Below are 19,208 nucleotides of genomic sequence, written 5' to 3' on the forward strand. Positions count from 1 at the left end.
GTACTACTTTATGAGGCAATAAACCATAAACTAAATATACTTATGGTTTAAATCCAATCAGAAATTCAATAAAACTAGATAATAGTTTAAATGTCATATCATGTTAGTAATATTTGTTTATAAAGAAACTCTTCCACTGTCTTTTGTTATTACAGAATTAGAAGTATGGATCTTTGGCATTTGCTGTTTACTTTGGCACTGATCTGTGCAAATGACTCGCTTTCTACAAGTGATGGTAAGTTTTATGATACCTTTCCATGCCTTTGTGTGTGTACACATATATATAATTTTATATAAACAGTATTTTTATATTCAGTTTTTCATGACTGTGCAGCTTTCTTGATTGCAGTAACGCAGGTACGTAATGTGAAATGTGAAAAATACATCAGTTAATCTTTTGTAAATGTAGTGGATGAAATTGAAACGTTGCAGAATGAAGGTGAATTTCATAGACAGTTTTTGATGTGTAAGCAGGCTGGATCATTGTTGGTGTTAGATACCTCAATTTTCTTTGCTCAGGTATTGAAGTTATGAAATAATTGTATGGGATTTCATTTTCTTATATGAACTAGTGGGTTTTTTTCTTTAACAAGTCTTCTAGTATATTCATATTTTAAATATAGGACTATTTGGAGATACAGAGGAAGCATTTAAAGACTGTACAATTTGGATCTCTGGCCAATAAAGTTTCATAAGAAATACACTTACAAATTCTTGAATAGAGGTTATAAAAGGGATTTTTAAAAAACCATGTACCTTCAACCAGCCAGCTGGACTAGTCTTTAACTTATTTAACAGAAATTCCCGTAAAATCCAGTGGAACTTTCATGTTGTGTAAAACTGATCTGCTTATGCTTGTTATGCTCCAGTTATGTAAAGAAGTGCAACTTAAAACCTGGTTGTCTCTGTCCTGTTCAGGTCTTCAGAACAAAGACAGTAACAGTTTTCCATAATAACTGATTTTATGCAAATGTGTCACTGCCTCTTCCAGAGCTACAGAGCAGCTGCAGCCAAGTGGCTCTGTAGGCAGGTGCCCCTCCTGACTCCCTAGCCAAAATCCGTGTTAGCAGAACAAGTCCAAGACAGCAGTTTAATGAGTAATTTTTTAAAAAATGGGATGAAAACAGCTTCCACAGCAAAGTGCAAATACACTGGTACAATTTTCAGTGAGAATTTCTGACATCGTTCCATTTCTTCTTTTTAAATTTAGCTCCATACTTGTATGTTACTGAATGCAAATTAAACATTTCCAGAGTTGCAAGTCATGTTTCATTAGCCTTTCTACTGTTAGCTGTAAAATATGGTACTAAACCAAAGGGCTGTGGCATAGTTGCCTGTAGTCATAACTGTTCTACAGTTTAAAGGTATAACCATCCTCCTTTGTTCTGATACAGTTCTGTATTTTTTTGGAGTTGCATACTTCAAATTTCTAGGTATCTATATTTACAGAAGCACTGGAGAGACATCAGGGGTGTTACTTTGATGTTAAAGGAGACATTAAGCCGAAATAAAAATAATTAAAACTCAGATGATCAGTTCTCAAGTGATTCTTCCATAAAATTCATTTTGTTTATTAACAAACAGGTTTGGAGAGAGAAAACGCAAGTTTCTGTTTATTTGCTTCTATGTGTGTGGCTCCAGTGCTTGTCTTCTGTGTTATCAGGAAGAGAATCTATAAGACTGTCTCCTCCCTTGCTAGTTAAGGCTTTTTCTTTAAGTGTTACCAGCTTTTGTTCATTGCCACTACAGAATGGTCAGTAGAACAAAAATAAATGTGTCCTGAGTTGATTCTTTCCCCCACTGTGTCTGCATTTAACAATAGATTCATTCAACAGAAAAAATAATCCCTGCCCCAATGCAGTCTGCTGGACCAACTGATTTCTCTCCCAAGTTTTAAGGGCATATGAGGATTTTATGATCCTTGGCAGATGAGCTGTGGTCCAGATATGCAGTAAAAATCTGTTATAAATAAAACTTGACCACAGCGTCATCTTTGTGTGACTTTGTCTATACTGATAAAATAGTAGCTTCCACGAGATTACCTTCAGAACCAAAAAATTAAGAACATTTTCATTGTTTCTGTGCTTAAGTACAAGGTATAGCACTAAATATATATGTCCTGATTTGTTGCATTTTTAAAGCATTGTATGTGTGAAGGGGATAGAGCTTCGTTTGGTGATTTCTAATGACTAACTTGCTTCTAATGCTGTAACACATTTATTCTGAGTAGGGCACGTGCTCATCTGAGAATGTCAGACAAGAAAGTATAAGTTGAACAGGAATATTTGAGATAACAGCATGAAAGAACACCCATTTGCTATTCTTGCATGATTTAGGACAGAGTATTAGATGAGAACTGTTTGTTAGATTTTTCGTTCTTTTTTTTTTTCCATGTGAATGTGCTCATACCTGCAAAAGTCGTTGTGAGCATCCAGTTACACTCGGGTGATGAATCCTGACGATCTTATGGAGCTCTACCCAGCACAGTCTTCCTGAGGCCTTCCTATAAACTTAAATGTCCTCCATACCTGTACCATATCTGATTCACTGCCAGGGGGACTGGATCTATGATGACATGGTTCTCTAAAGAATTCACTTCAGTAGTTGTATTTCCATCTGTTATGGAACCAGTATAATATAGACTTGTACATGGGAGGCTTTTGTGTCTTGAAAGTAAACAAAGCTTAGTTTCAGCCTTACAAGAGCCTGTGCTTCAAGCTGGCTCTGTGTCATGGGATTGGATCCATCCTTGACACAGGGTGAAATCCCATACGTGTTTCCTCCTTGTGGGATCGAGGGTGTGAGGCCAGCAGTTGGCCAGGCAACTGTGTAACATTTGAGACTAGATACTGGACATTTAATCACCTATTTGCTGTCTCCAGGCTGGTGCCCAGTTCTGCTGAAGGCTTTCCCTTTATTTAGCTTGTTTTTCATGCTCTCCTCTTGCAAAGAGGTTGGATTTCTGGCTCCTTTTGAGACTGCAGCTAGCATGAAGTGACAGGGGTGCCCACTGTCTGTGAGGGTGATGCTGAATGTGATCAGGCAGGTCTTTGATAGTAATTCAGAGCTGAGCATTTGCAGCCAGGCTTTCTACCAGGGATGCTGACCCACATGCTGTCCATATCCTCAAGATGCCTGATGTATGCTGATAAGGGCAGAACAGAGATAGTGGTAGAAAGAAAACGTGAAGGCCACAATAATAGGAAGGTAATTTCTAATAGGTGTGTAATTACCACAGATAAATGGGTTTCGTGCCTTCAGGATTGGAAAGCACAAGGCCATTTTCACAGCTTTTTGTTAAGTCAGCAGAATTAGGCTTCTGAGAGTTCGGGTTGCTTTGAAGATGGGAATTGTGTGGTTCTAACACTTTAGTTTAATCTAATTCATTAGGTACATGAACAAGAAAGAGTGCTGCTTCATAAATAGATCACCTACATCTGTGCAAAATTAATTGTCATTCACGAAAAAAATGTTTATATTTGTGTATATAAACATAAATTGTATTTGAGATGTTACATTAATGTAACTGTGGTGTTTCAAATACATATCCATAATTCACAAGGGTATTTTGGTTTGCTATACCTGCTGACATCAGAAGTGGTGGAGGGGAATTGCTTCAGACACAGACTACAGTATGTTTAGGAAGCAAAATAAATGTTGTAATGTTGCCTACTTGTTCCTTTTCTACAACTGAGGAGTGTAGGTCACATAAGGACATAGAGGAATAAACTGGGAATTAGTCCCAGTTAATAAAACAATACATAACCTCAAGCAGTTCCAAAATGAATTTCTTCCCAATGAAAAGAAGTGGGAAATGCCTTTTATCATTTTTTTATGGTAGATCAATGCTCATTCCAGACTGTTACAGCTTTGTTAATTCATCCTCTGAAACAGGTTTTGAGAGACATTCATATTTAATGATAGCACAATAAAAATAATTTTGAGTGAAATGCTTTTGTACAATGACAATTTAAAGAGCTACAAACCTGAATTTATTGTTCATTTAATCTGGTTTTAAATTTTATTTTATATTTATGTTTTCCCATCACAACTTTTAAAAATTATTTTATGAATCTGTGATGCTCAAATATTCTATTTGCCTAACTTTTATGTAAGAAATAGAATTAATTATTTTCCGTTCTGAGATATATCAGGTCTAATTTTTATTTCCATCAAAATGTCCTTTTGTTATGCTGATGTCTGTTGTTGTACTTTGATGCTTTGTGTGCATTACATATTCATATTAAACCATCTAAATATATGTGTGCACTGTGTATCAGTGCTCCAATTACAGAGCTGGAAATTGAATCCGTAACCCATGCATAGGACTTCAATGTCATTAAAGACACTCCTGAGCAGATGTCTTGGCAAGGATAACAGGGGACCTGCAGGACATCTGCATCATTCTGGAATGGCCAGAAGCTTAAAGAGCTCTATAAAAGCTTTAAGGCCAGGCATCTTATATATACCTGAGCATCTGTTTTCAGGCAATTAAATCAAGTCCATCAGCTGTTCTTTGTTCCATGGACTGTTTTCCATGGACTAACTCTCCATTGACTGTTGGGAGCTTGGACAACTAAGGATACCATTCATCATAGGCATATCCTCTAGGTACTCAAAAATCTAAATAAAACTTGCAGATAGCACATCTGTGCCCGTTCAAGTAGAAGCTGGAAGGCAGGCAGAGTATCCTAGGTAGTCTGAGGTAGCTACAGATGTTTAGGCAACTGGATTTTGCCCTCCTTGGCATAAAGAGAACTAAACTTAAGTGTCTTCATTTTAAACTGAGCCTCATTCTTACAGTTGCTTTATTTGAATATGCATGATTCTGCATGCTTTCTTCTGGGTAGTGTTACAGCCACTACTCAGCCACATGCTGTAGGTCTTCTGCTACTGCCAAGGTGAGGGGGTCTTCTCACTGGATTGACAGGAAAGCTGGGTTCTTGCTGTCACCATGAAGTTAAGTAGCAGACATGTACTACCTGAAGACTTCTGTGACATGTGAATGAAGTATTAGAATCAGAAGACTTCTGTGACATGTGAATGAATTATTAGAATCAGAATAAGCAGAAAGGTGCCTTTGAATGGCAGCATATTCTCTTCAAGGAGAGGGAAATTTGTCCATCAGTTCATGGAGTCAGGAGGTATCAGGGACCTCATTGCTTGGCTTGAAATATTCAGGAAAAAAGATCATTAAGTGTGTGGACTCTTGGCTGTAAATTCAAATTTTATAGATTTCAGACAGTGCAATGACAAGCCATTTCTCAGGTATGCTTTTCTTTTTAATGATAATCAGAAAGACTAGACATAATTTGCATGTATTAGCTATTCTAGTCTTGTTAAGAAGGGGCTAAAGGGCAGAATCTTCCTTAGCTTAAGCTGCAAACTTTCTTGCCTCCTCTTGGTAAATAGTAGTGCCATAATACAGTTGGTAGTCATTCGTTCATGGTGGATGTTTTCTCTTCTTAATTCTTCTAATTTGTTCGTCTTTGCTATGCCTTTCTCTGTGTTGCCTACTTTCTCAATCATATGCACTAGGTGTGGAACATAAGTCCAAGCAGAGCTGGCAGTAAAACCTCAGAAGTTCAAAGCCACGATCATCTTAGTGCATCCTGGTTTACGTGGGCAGGCGAAGAACTGTCGAGAATGCGGGTTTAAAACTTCGACCTGCAAACAAAGCCTTTAGAGTAGTTGCCCTATTTCCAGAAGTTTTAAGTGTTTCTGAGGAAGAAATATGTTCCATTATGTGGAAGAAATTGCTACAGAGACATTCCAAGAGCCAGAATCAGAAAACTTGGCACAGAGAAGCATAAGTTATACCACTGCGATCTGGCTAAGCCATTTCGGCTGGAGAGAAGATTCATTTTGGCAGAGAGCAAAATAGTATTTCCATCATCACTTTCCATTGGGATTAGGTATGGCTTTGATGACTAGCAGAAAATCCCAGGGTAGGCCAAGGAAGTGCACTTCTGAGTTACTTTTACTGCTCTTGTTTCCTAGCCAGTAGTATATATTTCAGATAAGCCATTTGTCTGAGCCAATGTTGCAGTATCTATGCTCTCTCATGGAAAAGAAAGGATTTCACTTCGTCTGTCTGTATTTAACAGAAAAGGATTTGGGATTTCTAAGAGTGGAAAACATATGCTGAAAATGAATTGTAGACAGGGCTGTATTTTCTAAGAAAACTCGGAAAATAAAAACATTTTCAGGTATTTCAGGCCTGAAGCTGTGCCCCTAAATGTCTGTGTTTAATCTTTTAAGTGAGTAGACCCACTGGTTTAAAGGCTAACCTGGGTTGCAGAGACTTTTCTCCTTTGTCCTTTTCTCTAAACCATATCTGTGACTCCAGCACTTACAGAAGAATTTTCAAGCCTTTGAATATCTTCACCCACAAGCCTGCCAAAAACACTTCATGGACAATCAGCTTTAGTCAGACACCCTGCAAAATAAGGTACATGCCGTAGTTATCTCTGTTATCTTTAATATTCCTGCTATTGTGTGTATTCCCTTCGTTGCTCTTTTGTTGCCATTGTATTTTCTTGCCTTTTAAACACAAACTTGCTGATTTACTGTCCTCTGATTTCTGGGGTTTGAGGCAATTTGCAAGAATTAGCTATACATCAGTAGTTAGTGCCTGCTGTAGCCAGAAGGAGAGGTTAGTCCTTTTCTCTCTCAGCAGCAAACCTTGTGATCCTAGCATACATCTTTGCTCTCCCAAGCAAACTTACAGCCTGCAGCCAAGCCACCCACACACACACTGGTCCTCCTGTGAACCAGAACTGCTCCTCCTTTACCAGGACTGAGCTGCACCCAGAACCACTGGCTGATGGTGGCCACTTGTGGCTTGCTTTTGGGGGAGTGAGGCCAGTTTGAAACACGAACTTTTGCCCACACATGCAATTAGGTCTGTATATTTAACGAGGAAGATCGGATGATGGAAATGATGCAAAACCATGCATGGCAGTTTGTTACCACTATCTAAGAAGCTAACAAGTGAAAAAATTTCTAGTTATAATTTTCACTTTCACTTCAGTTTGTATTTCAAATGTAGTTGTGTGTTTCCTGTGAATTAGTGAAGCACTGTGTACTGCACTAGCCAAATCACTGCAGTTAATATTAACTGATTCTGCACCAAGGACTCAGTTAATATTAACTGATTCTGCAGCAGGGGAAGGAAAACTAGCTCAAGCAAATAAACACTAATCTATATTATAAAAGCATATTACATGAGTTATCATTTCATGCAGTGAAGTACACACAGAGCAAATTGCTTTCCATAACACCCATTTGTAACTGGAAAAAGAAAAAGAACCCCTAGTTGCTTCATATTCATAGCACAGAATTAAATGGTCATGAAAAGGGTTAACTTTATCATCGATTTAAATGATGCAATAATTGTGCTGGAACTTGCACTGCCTGATTTAAAATACAAGAGATTTTTAGAACCAGGAGACTGTTTGCAATGTTGCAGTGTTGCACCTTCTCTTTTCATGCTGTGCTCTTTGAAAGTGACAGTGGGGATTGGACTGGAAGACAAGTTAAAGTGTGACTGGAAGTTGGAGAGCTGTCATTGAACAGACCTAGTTCCTGCCAGTATAAAGGAAAGAAGCATTGTGTGCATCTAAGCAATATTTTGGCACAACTTGGTGTTCTCTCCAGCTGTTCCAAGGGATCAGAAGTGGAAGAGAAATGTTTTAGGATAGGAGTTCACAAGATACCATTTTTGAGTCACACAGAGGGACTCTAAAACCTTTGAACTGGTCACCACCTGCAGCAGAACCAGATGTTTTCAGGGTTGCAGCAGAACTTCCAGCACAGCTGGATAGTTCTGGAACTGAAGCCACCATCTGAAGGGTGCCTAGGTCCAGCCTTGAGGAATTCTTGGTCCAGAGACTCCCCTGGTTGCCTGTTTCCAACCTTGGCAACTCACCCACTCAAGCGTAGGTACTGGCACTCAGGTGATTATGTACTTCTGAGGATGGAAAGAGGAACAAGACTGAGATACTGTTGGCAAGCTTGGTCTTTGTGTGACCATCCACAACAAGTCTCTTGTCAAGGTTCCCCTTGGGGAATAAAAATACTTGGCATAGTCTGTTTCCCTTCTGTGCTACTGGAGAGGTGCCAGAATGAACTATGAAAGAATGATGCAGTAGGTGAGATGCAGAGCTGCAAACTATCAGTAAGGACTCTCTAGCTTCTGAATCTGGAATGAGTCCCACTACTTAACAAGATAGAGATTTCTCTACTTTGCCATCTCCATCCATGTAGAAGCATGCTGTAAAATTAAGTAGTAACAGCACTGGTTAGTTTTCTGCAGAACATCTAAAAAATTGTCACCCTGGTAGGGATTTTGAAATCTTCTTGCATAATGCAGTGAAGACTCTCTTTTTCTAGAAATACAGATTTTTTTTTTACAGATAATTAAGTCTTGATAAAGACTTTTCTGAAGAGCCATGCAAAATGCCAGTCTCATATTTTTCTCATTAGCTGGTCATGGAGATTTTCCTGGGAGTTTCAAACAATGCAACAGGAAACAGTTATACATTGTGTAGCTGGGATTTGTATTGTATCAGCCTTGGCAGCAAAGGAGTGGGATGTAGCAGGCCTGACACCAGTTATGAGGAAGAACTCAAGGAAATTGCATATCTGAAAGTTTGGGCAAAGCAAGTTGGAAGAAACTTGAAAATAACATATGTTGGTAAATACATTGATAAATGCACTTAGGAGTCTGTGGAAGTCATGTTTCTTTCACAAGACAGTGCCTACTGACTCAAAAAAAAATGTTTCAACATACTCAAGTTGTTCAGTCCCTGCAGTGTGGATTTTGTGAGTCTTTGATACAGCACTGTAGCAAAGGTTTCTTAAAATAATGCCAGGGAATAAAATGGAAGAACTTGTATGGATTAAAAAATTAATCAGAAGAGGGGGGAAAGGGAACAAATTGTCATCTCCCCAAATGGATACATCCAAGGATATCTTCCTTCTACAAACTGTACAGGCAGAAATTAAATCAAGATCTCTTCTGTTAGGAGAGCTCTGTGGCAGGACGGGATGAAAACCAGTGCAGTTCTGCATGGTGCCAGGGGAGCTAAGGAGGAGGATGTGAGTGGGGGCTGCTGGAGCCCTGCAGCCACATTTACAAATGCTTGGCACTACACTGATGGAATGGTGGAGTGAGGTCTCCCTGGGGAATTATGAAAGATTCACCCAGACCAAGAAGTGTGTCTTCTGTGGGCAGTCCCAAGCTGTTACCCGGAGCATATTTAGAGAAACATGCTGAAAGGAAATGTTTATGGAGTTTTATTTGTTTTTTACTCCCCTGGAAATGTGTAGTCTTGGCTTTAGGGCTGGCACAGAAACATAAGAAGCAAATTTGAAAACTCACTTGGATCAAGAGTTTATCCTTGAATCCCTATCTGCTAGACCCCTCTGTTTTTCACTTTGTAAAGACAAAATAAACAGAACGATTACGTGCCTGATGGGCAAACACCATGTGTCATGTTACTTTTAAAAGACACTTAGTGTTTGCCGCCTATGCCTACTGTGAAACAGGAAAAACAGATAATGTTTAATAAATATGAAATCTTCAACAAGAACATGTAGAATTAAAATAATGTTATTATGCCCAGTGAATTTGTGTTTAGTCTCTTCATCACTGAAACACAGAACAAAGAATAATGGGATAATTTGACTTTGAACAGGAAATTGGAAGTGTTAGGGAAGCAAATGTAGGTAATAACTATAACTGTTAACTTGGTCTATTTATTATTTGCTGTAGTGATAAAGTAGTTAATAGTCAATATAATTACTCCAGTGAAAATGCTGATGTCAACTATAGTTACTGTTGTATAGGTTTTAATTCAAACCATCTGTTTTAATCCACTCATATATATCCTGGCTTGATCATTTCTTGCAGTGAAGTGTTCTTCTGGAAGTTGAAAGTATTTATTAAAGGAATGGAAATTATTAGTGGTTCATGGTTTGGCAAGGGAAAGAAATACCTTTTCAAGTTCTTGGTGTCTATTTTAGAGGGCTTCCGCACCAGAAATGTTTGAGGGTGGAGCATATAACACAGAAGTATTTTCTGTCATAGTCTATGTGTTGATGTTTGGGGTTCATCCCAGTGAGGTGTTTGGAAGTGTAAGTCACTGGTCTGATTTGTCTCCACAACTTAATTAAGTCCATTTATTTCATAAGGCAAAGGAAATATGAGTGGTTTATTAAAAAGGAGATGTAAAACACTGGAGAAAAATGACAAGAAATGCTGGCATAAACATGTACATAATGTGTACATAAACAACATAATTTATTTTCTAGTGAACTGTTTTGTTCTCCAGCATATTTTTCAGTGGATTTGTAGGGGATGTTTGGTCTTGCTGACTAATTGAGTTAGCTCTGACTGTAACTGCCTTGTCTGAAATTTCCCTGCTATCCAAGGATTTCTCCAGCTAGCTCCAGAGCTTAGCTCTTCATGCTGTGAAGATCTATCAAGCCACTTCAGAGGAAAAAAAAGAAGCATCTAGGAACAGCTCCACAAGTAGTGAAATGGGTGTGAGATCAATAATTTATCATCTCTCCTTTCTGATTCCGTAGCTTTGCACAATAGGCAGCTATAGAAGTGAAACAGAAAAATTAAAGTCTTGCCATGCTTCACAGAGGTAGAAGGCAAGAGGTCACTCTTGAAACAGTGCACTGAGAGCTCTTCAGGCTATGCAGCTATCACAGCTGAGTCTGTTTAACCTCTCATTCTTGGCCAAGCCAGTTAAGTAGAGTTCCATCCTTGTCTACAAAAATACTTGCAATCATATTGCAAGAGCCCTCCTGACAGAGACTTCATGTTAAGAGATGTAACAGAGACAAAACCATCAGAATTTCATGTCATTGCCCAAAACACCCAGCTGCTCTTATGTTTATTACTTTTCCAAAACTGTGAACGCTGTTCATAGTTTAAAGTAGATTTTTCTCTGGGTTGTCCTTTTTTTCGTCCTTAAGTCAAGAAACATTTGTTTTTGACCAGGAGGAACATGCGTTACAGAATCTGGCACATGTATTGCAGTGCAATCCTGTGAATGTTTTGTTGTGATAAGTGAGTGACAGCTTCCACTTAGTGTTGTGCAGGAGGTGAGGGTTTCTTTCCAGAAGTTCTGACCATCTCAAAATAACAATCTTATCCCCTCAGTACAGCAGGGCTGGTATTCTACTACACCAGTTTATCTAGCTAATAGTTTTAAGTAGCAGTTCTAGTTACAGGAAAGACTGTGCAAGGATTACATCTAATCAGAGTCAGCATTTGGTCTGGTGTTGTCCAGCATTATAACAGACATAATTGTAAATTATTGTTAAATGCTGTTTTTCAGTTATGAGAGCTTGTTACCACTGGAATTCAACAGATTTTTTCTTCCAATTTGTTAAGCCAAAAAGCACATTTTTTTTCCTAAGCGAATGAGGATAACTAGAATAATTTTATTCTAGTTTAGAGATGTGTCGTTAAAGCCTTGCTATTTAATTTCATTATATCCCCTTAAAATCCCTCAAGAAATGTGTTATGGCCATGTCAGTGCTTTTTACTTCATGGGTTTCACATCTCAGCAACTTGCAAAGATGTTTGAAATACAATTAACATTTTCAGTAATCCCAAGATACCTATATATGAGCACTGGCTTTCTAGAAACAGCATTGGTTTTCCCAACTAAAGGAAAACAGAATATTAGACTTAGTATGTGGCTTTTTGCCCTCTTTAAGAACGGAACTGGGGACTGATAAAAATAATATATAGCTTACATTAGTAGGACTCATGGATCTAAAGAGAAGTGGTCTGTCCGTGCTGTCCTACTTGCTTGTGGGAATCCCATCATGCATTCAGTTGTAGCTTATGAAAGCTGCTGTAGTCTTCTGACAAATTACTTTTAGAAAAACCTTGAATCCGTCATATCTTTACTAGAGGTAAGCTGCCCTGACTTCTTACATATGTGGGAAGTGTCACAGCATTTCCTGGTTGATAAGACACTGTAGCGTTTAAATGTAGCATGTTAGAAAGGTGTGATTTTTACAAAAATGCGTAAAACTGAAACTTGCTTCCTTCTAATCAGGGCAAGGCCTAGATCTTAAATAAGGAATCTTTTCTGTATTTGAGATGGCTACAGGGTGGATTGATCCCTGGGAAGTTCAGAGCTGGCATACTCAAATCCTTGCAGCCCAGTCTATGGGACACGTGGAGCTGTCCTGAGTTCTTAGGTGTTTATTTCAGTGCTAAGGTGTGAGTGAGACGGGGGGGGGGGGGGGTATTTTGTTAGGGTTTTTTACTATTTTTAAGTGGTTCTCACATGGTTGATGTGAAATTACCATTTTCATAACATGCCCCATTTACCTGAATTGTCAATAGCAGATGTACCTGTCATGGGTCTCAGCAGAAAGCCAAAGGGGTTGCAATAACCTGAACCTTTCAAACAAGGCTGAGACATGTTGACAGGAATGGGTGAAGTTCCAAAGCCACTTACTTGTTCTAAAGAAGGCAAAATCCCTGTAACTGCAGGAAGAGTAGTAGTTCTGTAATAATGACATTGGTCTGAAACAAGATTTCAGCATCTGGCTGTGCCACAGAAATTCCTCAGTGTCCTTGGAAAATTGATTAATATCTCACTGTAAAGTGAGAAGACACTCGAAGGATAAACTCCTTAATCGGTTCGAGTCTATCAGATATTATGGTGATGAAATTGCTGAGGTTGTGCAATATCCTCTGTCAACAGCATTGCATTTATTGTGCAGAGCAAAATGATAGAAAACTGTATTTCCTCTTCCATTGCTCATGGAGCTGGCAGGCTGCCTCCTCCACTAAGGCAGGGAAAGGTGGCTGTGTGCTTGTCAGGAGGTAAGGGACACCACCCACAAGCAGAGAAAGCACTGAAGTGTCCTCCAGTGAATATTTGTTTTCTGCATAAATCTGCATACTTGCAGAAACTATGCTTTTCTTCCAACAGGCAAGGACTTGTGCTAGTGTGGGCCCATAACTAATTGTTGCCATGGGAAACTCTGAAATGGCCACCCACACTTTTATACCTGAATGGAGCTTGTGTTCAGACATACTGTTCCATCTGTGTGTCAGCATATGCACATTAGTGCGTGTGTATGTTTCTTCCCTAGTGTAGCATGGTCAAGTTGAATTATGAAAGGTTGCCTTTCATGTTAAAGATTCTGGAAACATCAGCAGCACCTGGAACATTGTGTCTGTGGGGCTGCTCCAGTGCTGAGATGCCCTTAGTGCCACTTCGTGTTCCTTCAGTTCAGTGGTGTGCTCAGAGCCAACAGAAAGGCACAACCAGTCCTAAAAAATTATTTTCACTTTTCTTTTTTTAGTTGTTGCCCATGTCACCCCAGAACCTTTCTTCCTACAGAATAACATAATCCAAACATAAAAATGGAAATTCTGGAGCATTTCAAAGAAGAAAGTATTTTATTTTTAATTACGAACCCATTTCCCCCCTTTTTTTGTAGTCAGAAAAAATTGCATTGTCCTGTGGGAAGTTTTCTAAAATATTTGTGTTGTGATACGTACATCTGACTTGGAAAATTTCAGCTGAGATGACTGAAGTTGGGAAAGCTGCAGATGTCCTTGGTGTCAGGTAGTGACCAAGGTATCTCTGCTGGGACAGGAGAAAGCACTGTCACTGGTCCATGGTTTCTGCTTACTGGCAGATGCTTGTGAAAGGTACTTGTACAAGCAGGTGCTCACATCAGTTCTGCACTCTCTGACAGGTTAAATTTGACTTATTTTTAAGCTGCTTAATTTCTGAAAGCTTTTAGATCTGTTACTAAAGCCAAACTTCTTGCTTGGCTCTTGCAGAGTTAGAGAACCACTAAGGTCAAGAAGTGTAACTGTTTCTCTATTAGACCATCAGCAGAGCAAGGACTTCTCTCAGTGTACCGTTGGCCTTTCAAAGCAGATCTGTGTGAAGCACATTGAAACATATGACGTGTTGTGGAAAAGGCTTCATTGTCACTGGCTGAGCTGCCCATTTGCTTTGGACTGTGAATTTGGCACTGAGTGCAATGCTTGGCTCCCTCCCTTCCTTCAAAACAGTCTAACCTGCCAATTCCGTCTACATACTCAAATACTGACTGAATTAATATGAATTTTAATTATAGCATCTTTTAAGACAACAACTTGTTCGTGTGTAGCACTTTTGTGTTGTGTGTGAGCACCTTTAGCACCAGAAGATCCTTTCCTAAATAAAGAATGAGCTGCAGGTGTCACAGGAGCATGGGCTTTAGTGATCCCCTAACTGTATGACTTTGCATAATTTATTTGTCTGTTCCCTTTCCTTACTTTTTTTGTTTTGAAGGGTTTTTTTAAGTCTGGATAAATGGAGACTACACATATTATTAATTTAATTTTATTATTATAAATTTTATTATTATTATGTTTATTATGATACTAGAGATAGATGATGATGACGAGATAACTACAGGTGACTAGATACTTAGTGGAATTAGTATGACTAATTGTCATACTGTTTGTATGCTTGTATTTCCTTAAACCTCAATTTTGCTTTAAACTGGGAGAGCTCACATCCAGCTACAATCCTTTACCTATCAGCATGGATGTAAATACTAATAATATTCACTTCAAGCAGGACATTGAGGTGCTGGAGTGAGTTCAGAGAAGGGCAGTGAAGCTGGTGAAGGGTCTGGAGCGCATGTCCTATGAGGAGGGCTGAGGGAGCTGGGGGTGTTTAACCTGGAGGAGGCTCAGAGGAGACCTTATTGCTCTCTACAACCACCTGAAAGGTGAGGGTTGGCCTCTTCTCCCAGGCAGCCAGTGACACTACAAGAGGACATGGCCTCAGGCTGTGCCAGGGAGGTTTAGGTTGGACATTAGGAAGAATTTCTTCACAGAAATGGTCATTAGACATTGGAATGGGCTGCCCAGGGAGGTGGTGGAGTCACCATCCCTGGAGGTGTCTAAGGAAATACTGGATATGGCACTTAGTGCCTTGGTCTAGTTGATGTGGTGGTGTTTGGCCTTAGTTTTGTCTCGATGATCTCCTATATCTTTTCCAACCTAGCGGATGGATTCTGTGAATCTGTAATATTGGAAGTGAGAGTAGCAAATTAAACATCTCTGCATGTAGCTGCCTGACACCCATTATCTTGTTTTCCTAGTCTTGACTAATTTACTAATGAAGAAGAAACATTACAAAAAACATATGTATACAGATCATATTTCATAAAAGTTTTACTATTTTTTCATGGTCTTAAAGAATTTTAAGAATCAGTTAAATTGAATTGCTTAAATGAGGCAGAAAACAGTTCAAGCTGCAAAAGATTTTAATGATTCTAGGAAGTATCTTTCTTACTGAAATATCTATATGGAAGCTTTAAAAGAAGAATTTTAATTGGTTTTCCACCCTCAAGGTAGCTTGTCTAAAGTGTTATCTGTATTTTCGTTGAATTGCCATAATATTTTGTTTGTGCTATTTGGACCACTTTAAACATTTTTAAAGATCTCCAACTAGATAAATCTCTGGTTTCAATTTCTTGAAATACAATTACAGATATTTGTCATATTACAATTGTAGTTATAGAATGATGGGTACAATGGAAGTTTCTAAATTATTTCATTTTTCTTTCTCTTTGTAAAGTACCTTATTGAAGAAGATGGATTTTTAGAAATGTGGTTTATTTTAAAGCATGAAATGTAATACGTAAGAACATATTCTAGAAGTCATATTTAATCCTTTTGCCAAACTTACCTTTTGAAAAATGAAGAAAATTTTGTAATTAACCAGTCTTTTTTAATAACTGAGAAAATTTTACTTTGTTGTTTTCTTAACAAAAATTCTGCAATTTAAAGTGTTTGCAAAATAGTTGTTTAATTTTTTTTTGTAGTGTGTTGATTTTTTTTCCCATCCATTACTGTGAACTTTAATCATGTTGAGCTTAGCCCAGAGGTTTTCTGTGTTCCAGCTTTTAAGCTGCCTAACCTGTGTAAATACATTAAGGTTGTTCTAAACCATTAAAAACAAGAGGAGATGGATGTGTGCGAAGTTCAAATGTGTTCTGCTGGCTTTTATCATCAGTGTGAATCATATGGCAATTTAGATGCTTAAAATAGTTCGTTGTTCATAAAACAAAATACAGCAAATGAAATCTGTCTAGAGGAAACACAAATATGTGTTGGGAATTTCAGTCCAGTGTTGTGGGAGGTTTCTTACTGTAAGGGACTTTTTTTTTCCATTTGTATGTTTTTGTTTTTATTTCAAATTATTTTGGTGTACTTGAAATGGTGTAGTTGAAACCTGTGGAAACTGAAATCCTTCTTTCATCCTCAAAAATGAAATAGTATGAGAAGTCTAAAATGCTTGCTTCCAGGACAGTGTTGGATCACAACTGTGTCATGAACCAGGATTCAGTTTTCCTGCTGAATTAGTTTCTCTCCTCTTTCTGTTATTTTCTGAGGCCTCTAGCTTAATTTAACATTTCATACAGAACCAGCGAATAAAAATTTCAGAAAACTTATAAAGCCCAAAAAATTACATTTTTGGGTCAGATACAGAGCGTTGTCTCTGAAAAGTCCTTTACATAAGGTAAGCACTACAGAGCAACAGCCAAAACATCACTGGGTCACCAGTGTGATTCTCATACTGAATCCAAACCACAGGACTATACCAGCTACTAGGAAGAAAGTTAACTCTATCCCAGCTGAAACCAGGACACAGCTCTTCCTTAAAACCAGCAGGCACAGTGTGCCAAACCAGCAAAGTGTGGGGGAGTACATCAGTTCAGGAAAGTATAGAAAATCTAGTTGGTTCATTGTGGTTGGCTGGAATTTGTTTTCATCTTATCATTAGTGTGCAGACATAAAACAGTAGATACTTATAAAGCAAGCGTAGTAATAGGGAAACCATTCACATCTGTGTAAGGAAAAGCTAATCTCTTAGAGGTATAAGGGAGGCAGTACTTGCATGTACAGGCAGGCTAGGAAACAGAGGGCAGAAGTCGGCGAGGTGAGGTCTGTGCTGGGATCTGTTCTTTTTGCATGTTCATAAGCAGTTCTGCTAAGGATGCGAATATTGAAGTTTGCAAAACAAGGAGTTTGACAATGCCCCACTAAACCATGATGGGCCAGCTAAAGAGCTGCAGAAAGTCCTTACAAGGCAAATGCCTGGGTAATAAGTCAGCAAATGATAGTCAGTGTATATTAATGTAGAATGAAGCTTGTAGTCAAAATACAACCCTAATGTGACACATAAATTCATGTGCTCCAAACATGATGACTCAGAGATAGGATTTTGCTGTTGTGACAGTCTGACCCGGAGAAGGTCAGCTCACTGCTCATCAGAGCTCTGCTCCTCCCCACACCAAAAACATGCAGCAGAGCTGGAAAAATTAAGAGGAGGCCAATAAGGATAGCAAAGCTCTGGAACAGATTCTGTGAAGGTCTTCCTTGATGTGGCCTTTCCCAAGCTGTTACTCTTCAGACGCTCCTTTAATTGATGTCCTGGAATGAAGAACCAAGAGCCTCTCTGATAAAAGTGTCTCTCACTTGTGCTCACTCAGACCAGCTCGGGTGCTGTGTGCAGACGCTACCCAATGACAGCCCACAGATTCCCTGGAGGGAAGAAGCCCGCTGGTATAACTAATTTTACCCTGTGTCCCAGAGTCTGCAGAATAGTGAAACTAATCCTGGTGGGTTCTAGTCCCTTTTATACTAATTATTACATCTGATACAGCAAAGTGTGGGGGAGTACATCAGTTCAGGAAAGTGATTGACCAGCTTTCTGGAGAAACATGGTCAAAAATAGTTGATTGAGACAAATACTACACACCCAGGTTTTTTAAAGAAAACAGTAAAAGAGCAAAGCTCTCAAAAGTCTTACTTTTCCGTAGTTGTTTTGTCTGCAAATCTTAAGGTAGAGTTTAAAAACATTGTGCCCAAAGGAAAGTTCAGTTATTGAGCAGGAGTAATAGAAATGTAGTAGAGAATTAGAGTAGCTCCTGTTTTGATATGTCCTCCTCCATTCTGGTGTTTGTGCTATTTCCACAGAAAATACTGGAAATTGTCAAGTCTGTAGTCACCTTGAGGGACTCCTTGGCTGCTTTTCTGCTCTTGGTATGAAATGAGTACCATTCCAGTTAGAGTAAAAAAGCAAAACAAAAACAAACAGGGGAAAAAAAACACAAGAAGAAAAATTTCAGAACATTTCAGAACAAGGATGGGCAGCACTCAGTGTCTCTTCTCATAGTTCATTCTGCAGCCAGGTTTTTCCAGCTGAAGAGGCTTTATTCCTTCTCAAGAACTGCAGCCACATCCAAGAACACATGCTCTTGGCAGTGTCTCATCTGATGAAGCAGAAGAACTGAAAATAGCTTTTCTAAGGGAAAAACTTCAGGCATGGCTATCTAATGTTGTTAGGTTTTAGTGTATTTATCTTTTGTGATTAGAGAACTGGAGGATAAGGGTGGGGTTTTGTGCTGGTTTTTCTTTTCTTTCCGCTCAAAAATAAGCAGCTGAACAGTTTACCCACAAAGACAAAACAGAACACAGTGAATTGTATCAAACCTGCTGCTGTTACTTATGAAATCCGAATTCCCTCTCTGTCCTTTTGAATTATGTTGAAGAAAATTCAGTAATTGAAATCAATGTTCAGTCTTTGTTTTATACTGTTTTCTAATTGCAGTTGGCTTATTCTTCAGTTTTCTTATATAGATTAGAGGCCAAGAGGTACAGCTAACTATAATATTCGATAAATAGATCAATCAAACCTTAGCACATTAGGTGAAAAAAATAAAATTGCAGGGTTTGGATCACTACATTTCTCTAACAGGACAAGCTATTTTCAAGTAATTTTTAGCAGTGCCTGTTAATTTAAAGCAATCTCATCAGCCACTGCTTTGAGATTATGACCTGGTCGCCCATCCGAGACAAGACACAATGTAATTTAAAAACAAACAAAAAACCCACCCTAGCCTATACTAGTGATACAGTGTGATTTAAAATAAGTGAAATAGTTTAGTAGTAGTCATATTAGTAGTATAGTATATTGTAATAAATGATATTTAAAAAGGTCTCCATGTCTCCATATGCAGGGTGGACTTGGTAGCAGAACCATACACAGATGAAAATGACCACACTATGTGCTTCTTATAGAGGACCTTGCATTTGAGAATATCAAAATACTTAATAAAGATTTAATATAGAATCACAACAG

The 19,208-nt window shown here is 38.5% G+C and overlaps 1 protein-coding gene across 4 annotated transcripts in view; it reads left to right on the forward strand.

The window, feature by feature from the left end:
• Positions 1 to 19,208, forward strand: part of GHR (growth hormone receptor) — a 162,063-nt gene that overhangs the window by 90,867 nt on the left and 51,988 nt on the right. For all 4 annotated transcript variants that reach the window (XM_027745719.2, XM_027745721.2, XM_039390753.1 and 1 more), the window contains exon 3: positions 156 to 235. In XM_027745719.2, coding sequence (XP_027601520.1) covers positions 166 to 235 — 70 coding nt within the window. In that variant the 5' untranslated portion in view covers positions 156 to 165. The remainder of the gene's footprint in view (positions 1 to 155; positions 236 to 19,208) is intronic.

The sequence above is a fragment of the Pipra filicauda genome, unplaced genomic scaffold (genome assembly GCF_003945595.2).
Source record: "Pipra filicauda isolate LSUMZ 115617 unplaced genomic scaffold, ASM394559v2 scaffold86_size2582843_pilon, whole genome shotgun sequence".
NCBI classification, from domain to species: domain Eukaryota; kingdom Metazoa; phylum Chordata; class Aves; order Passeriformes; family Pipridae; genus Pipra; species Pipra filicauda.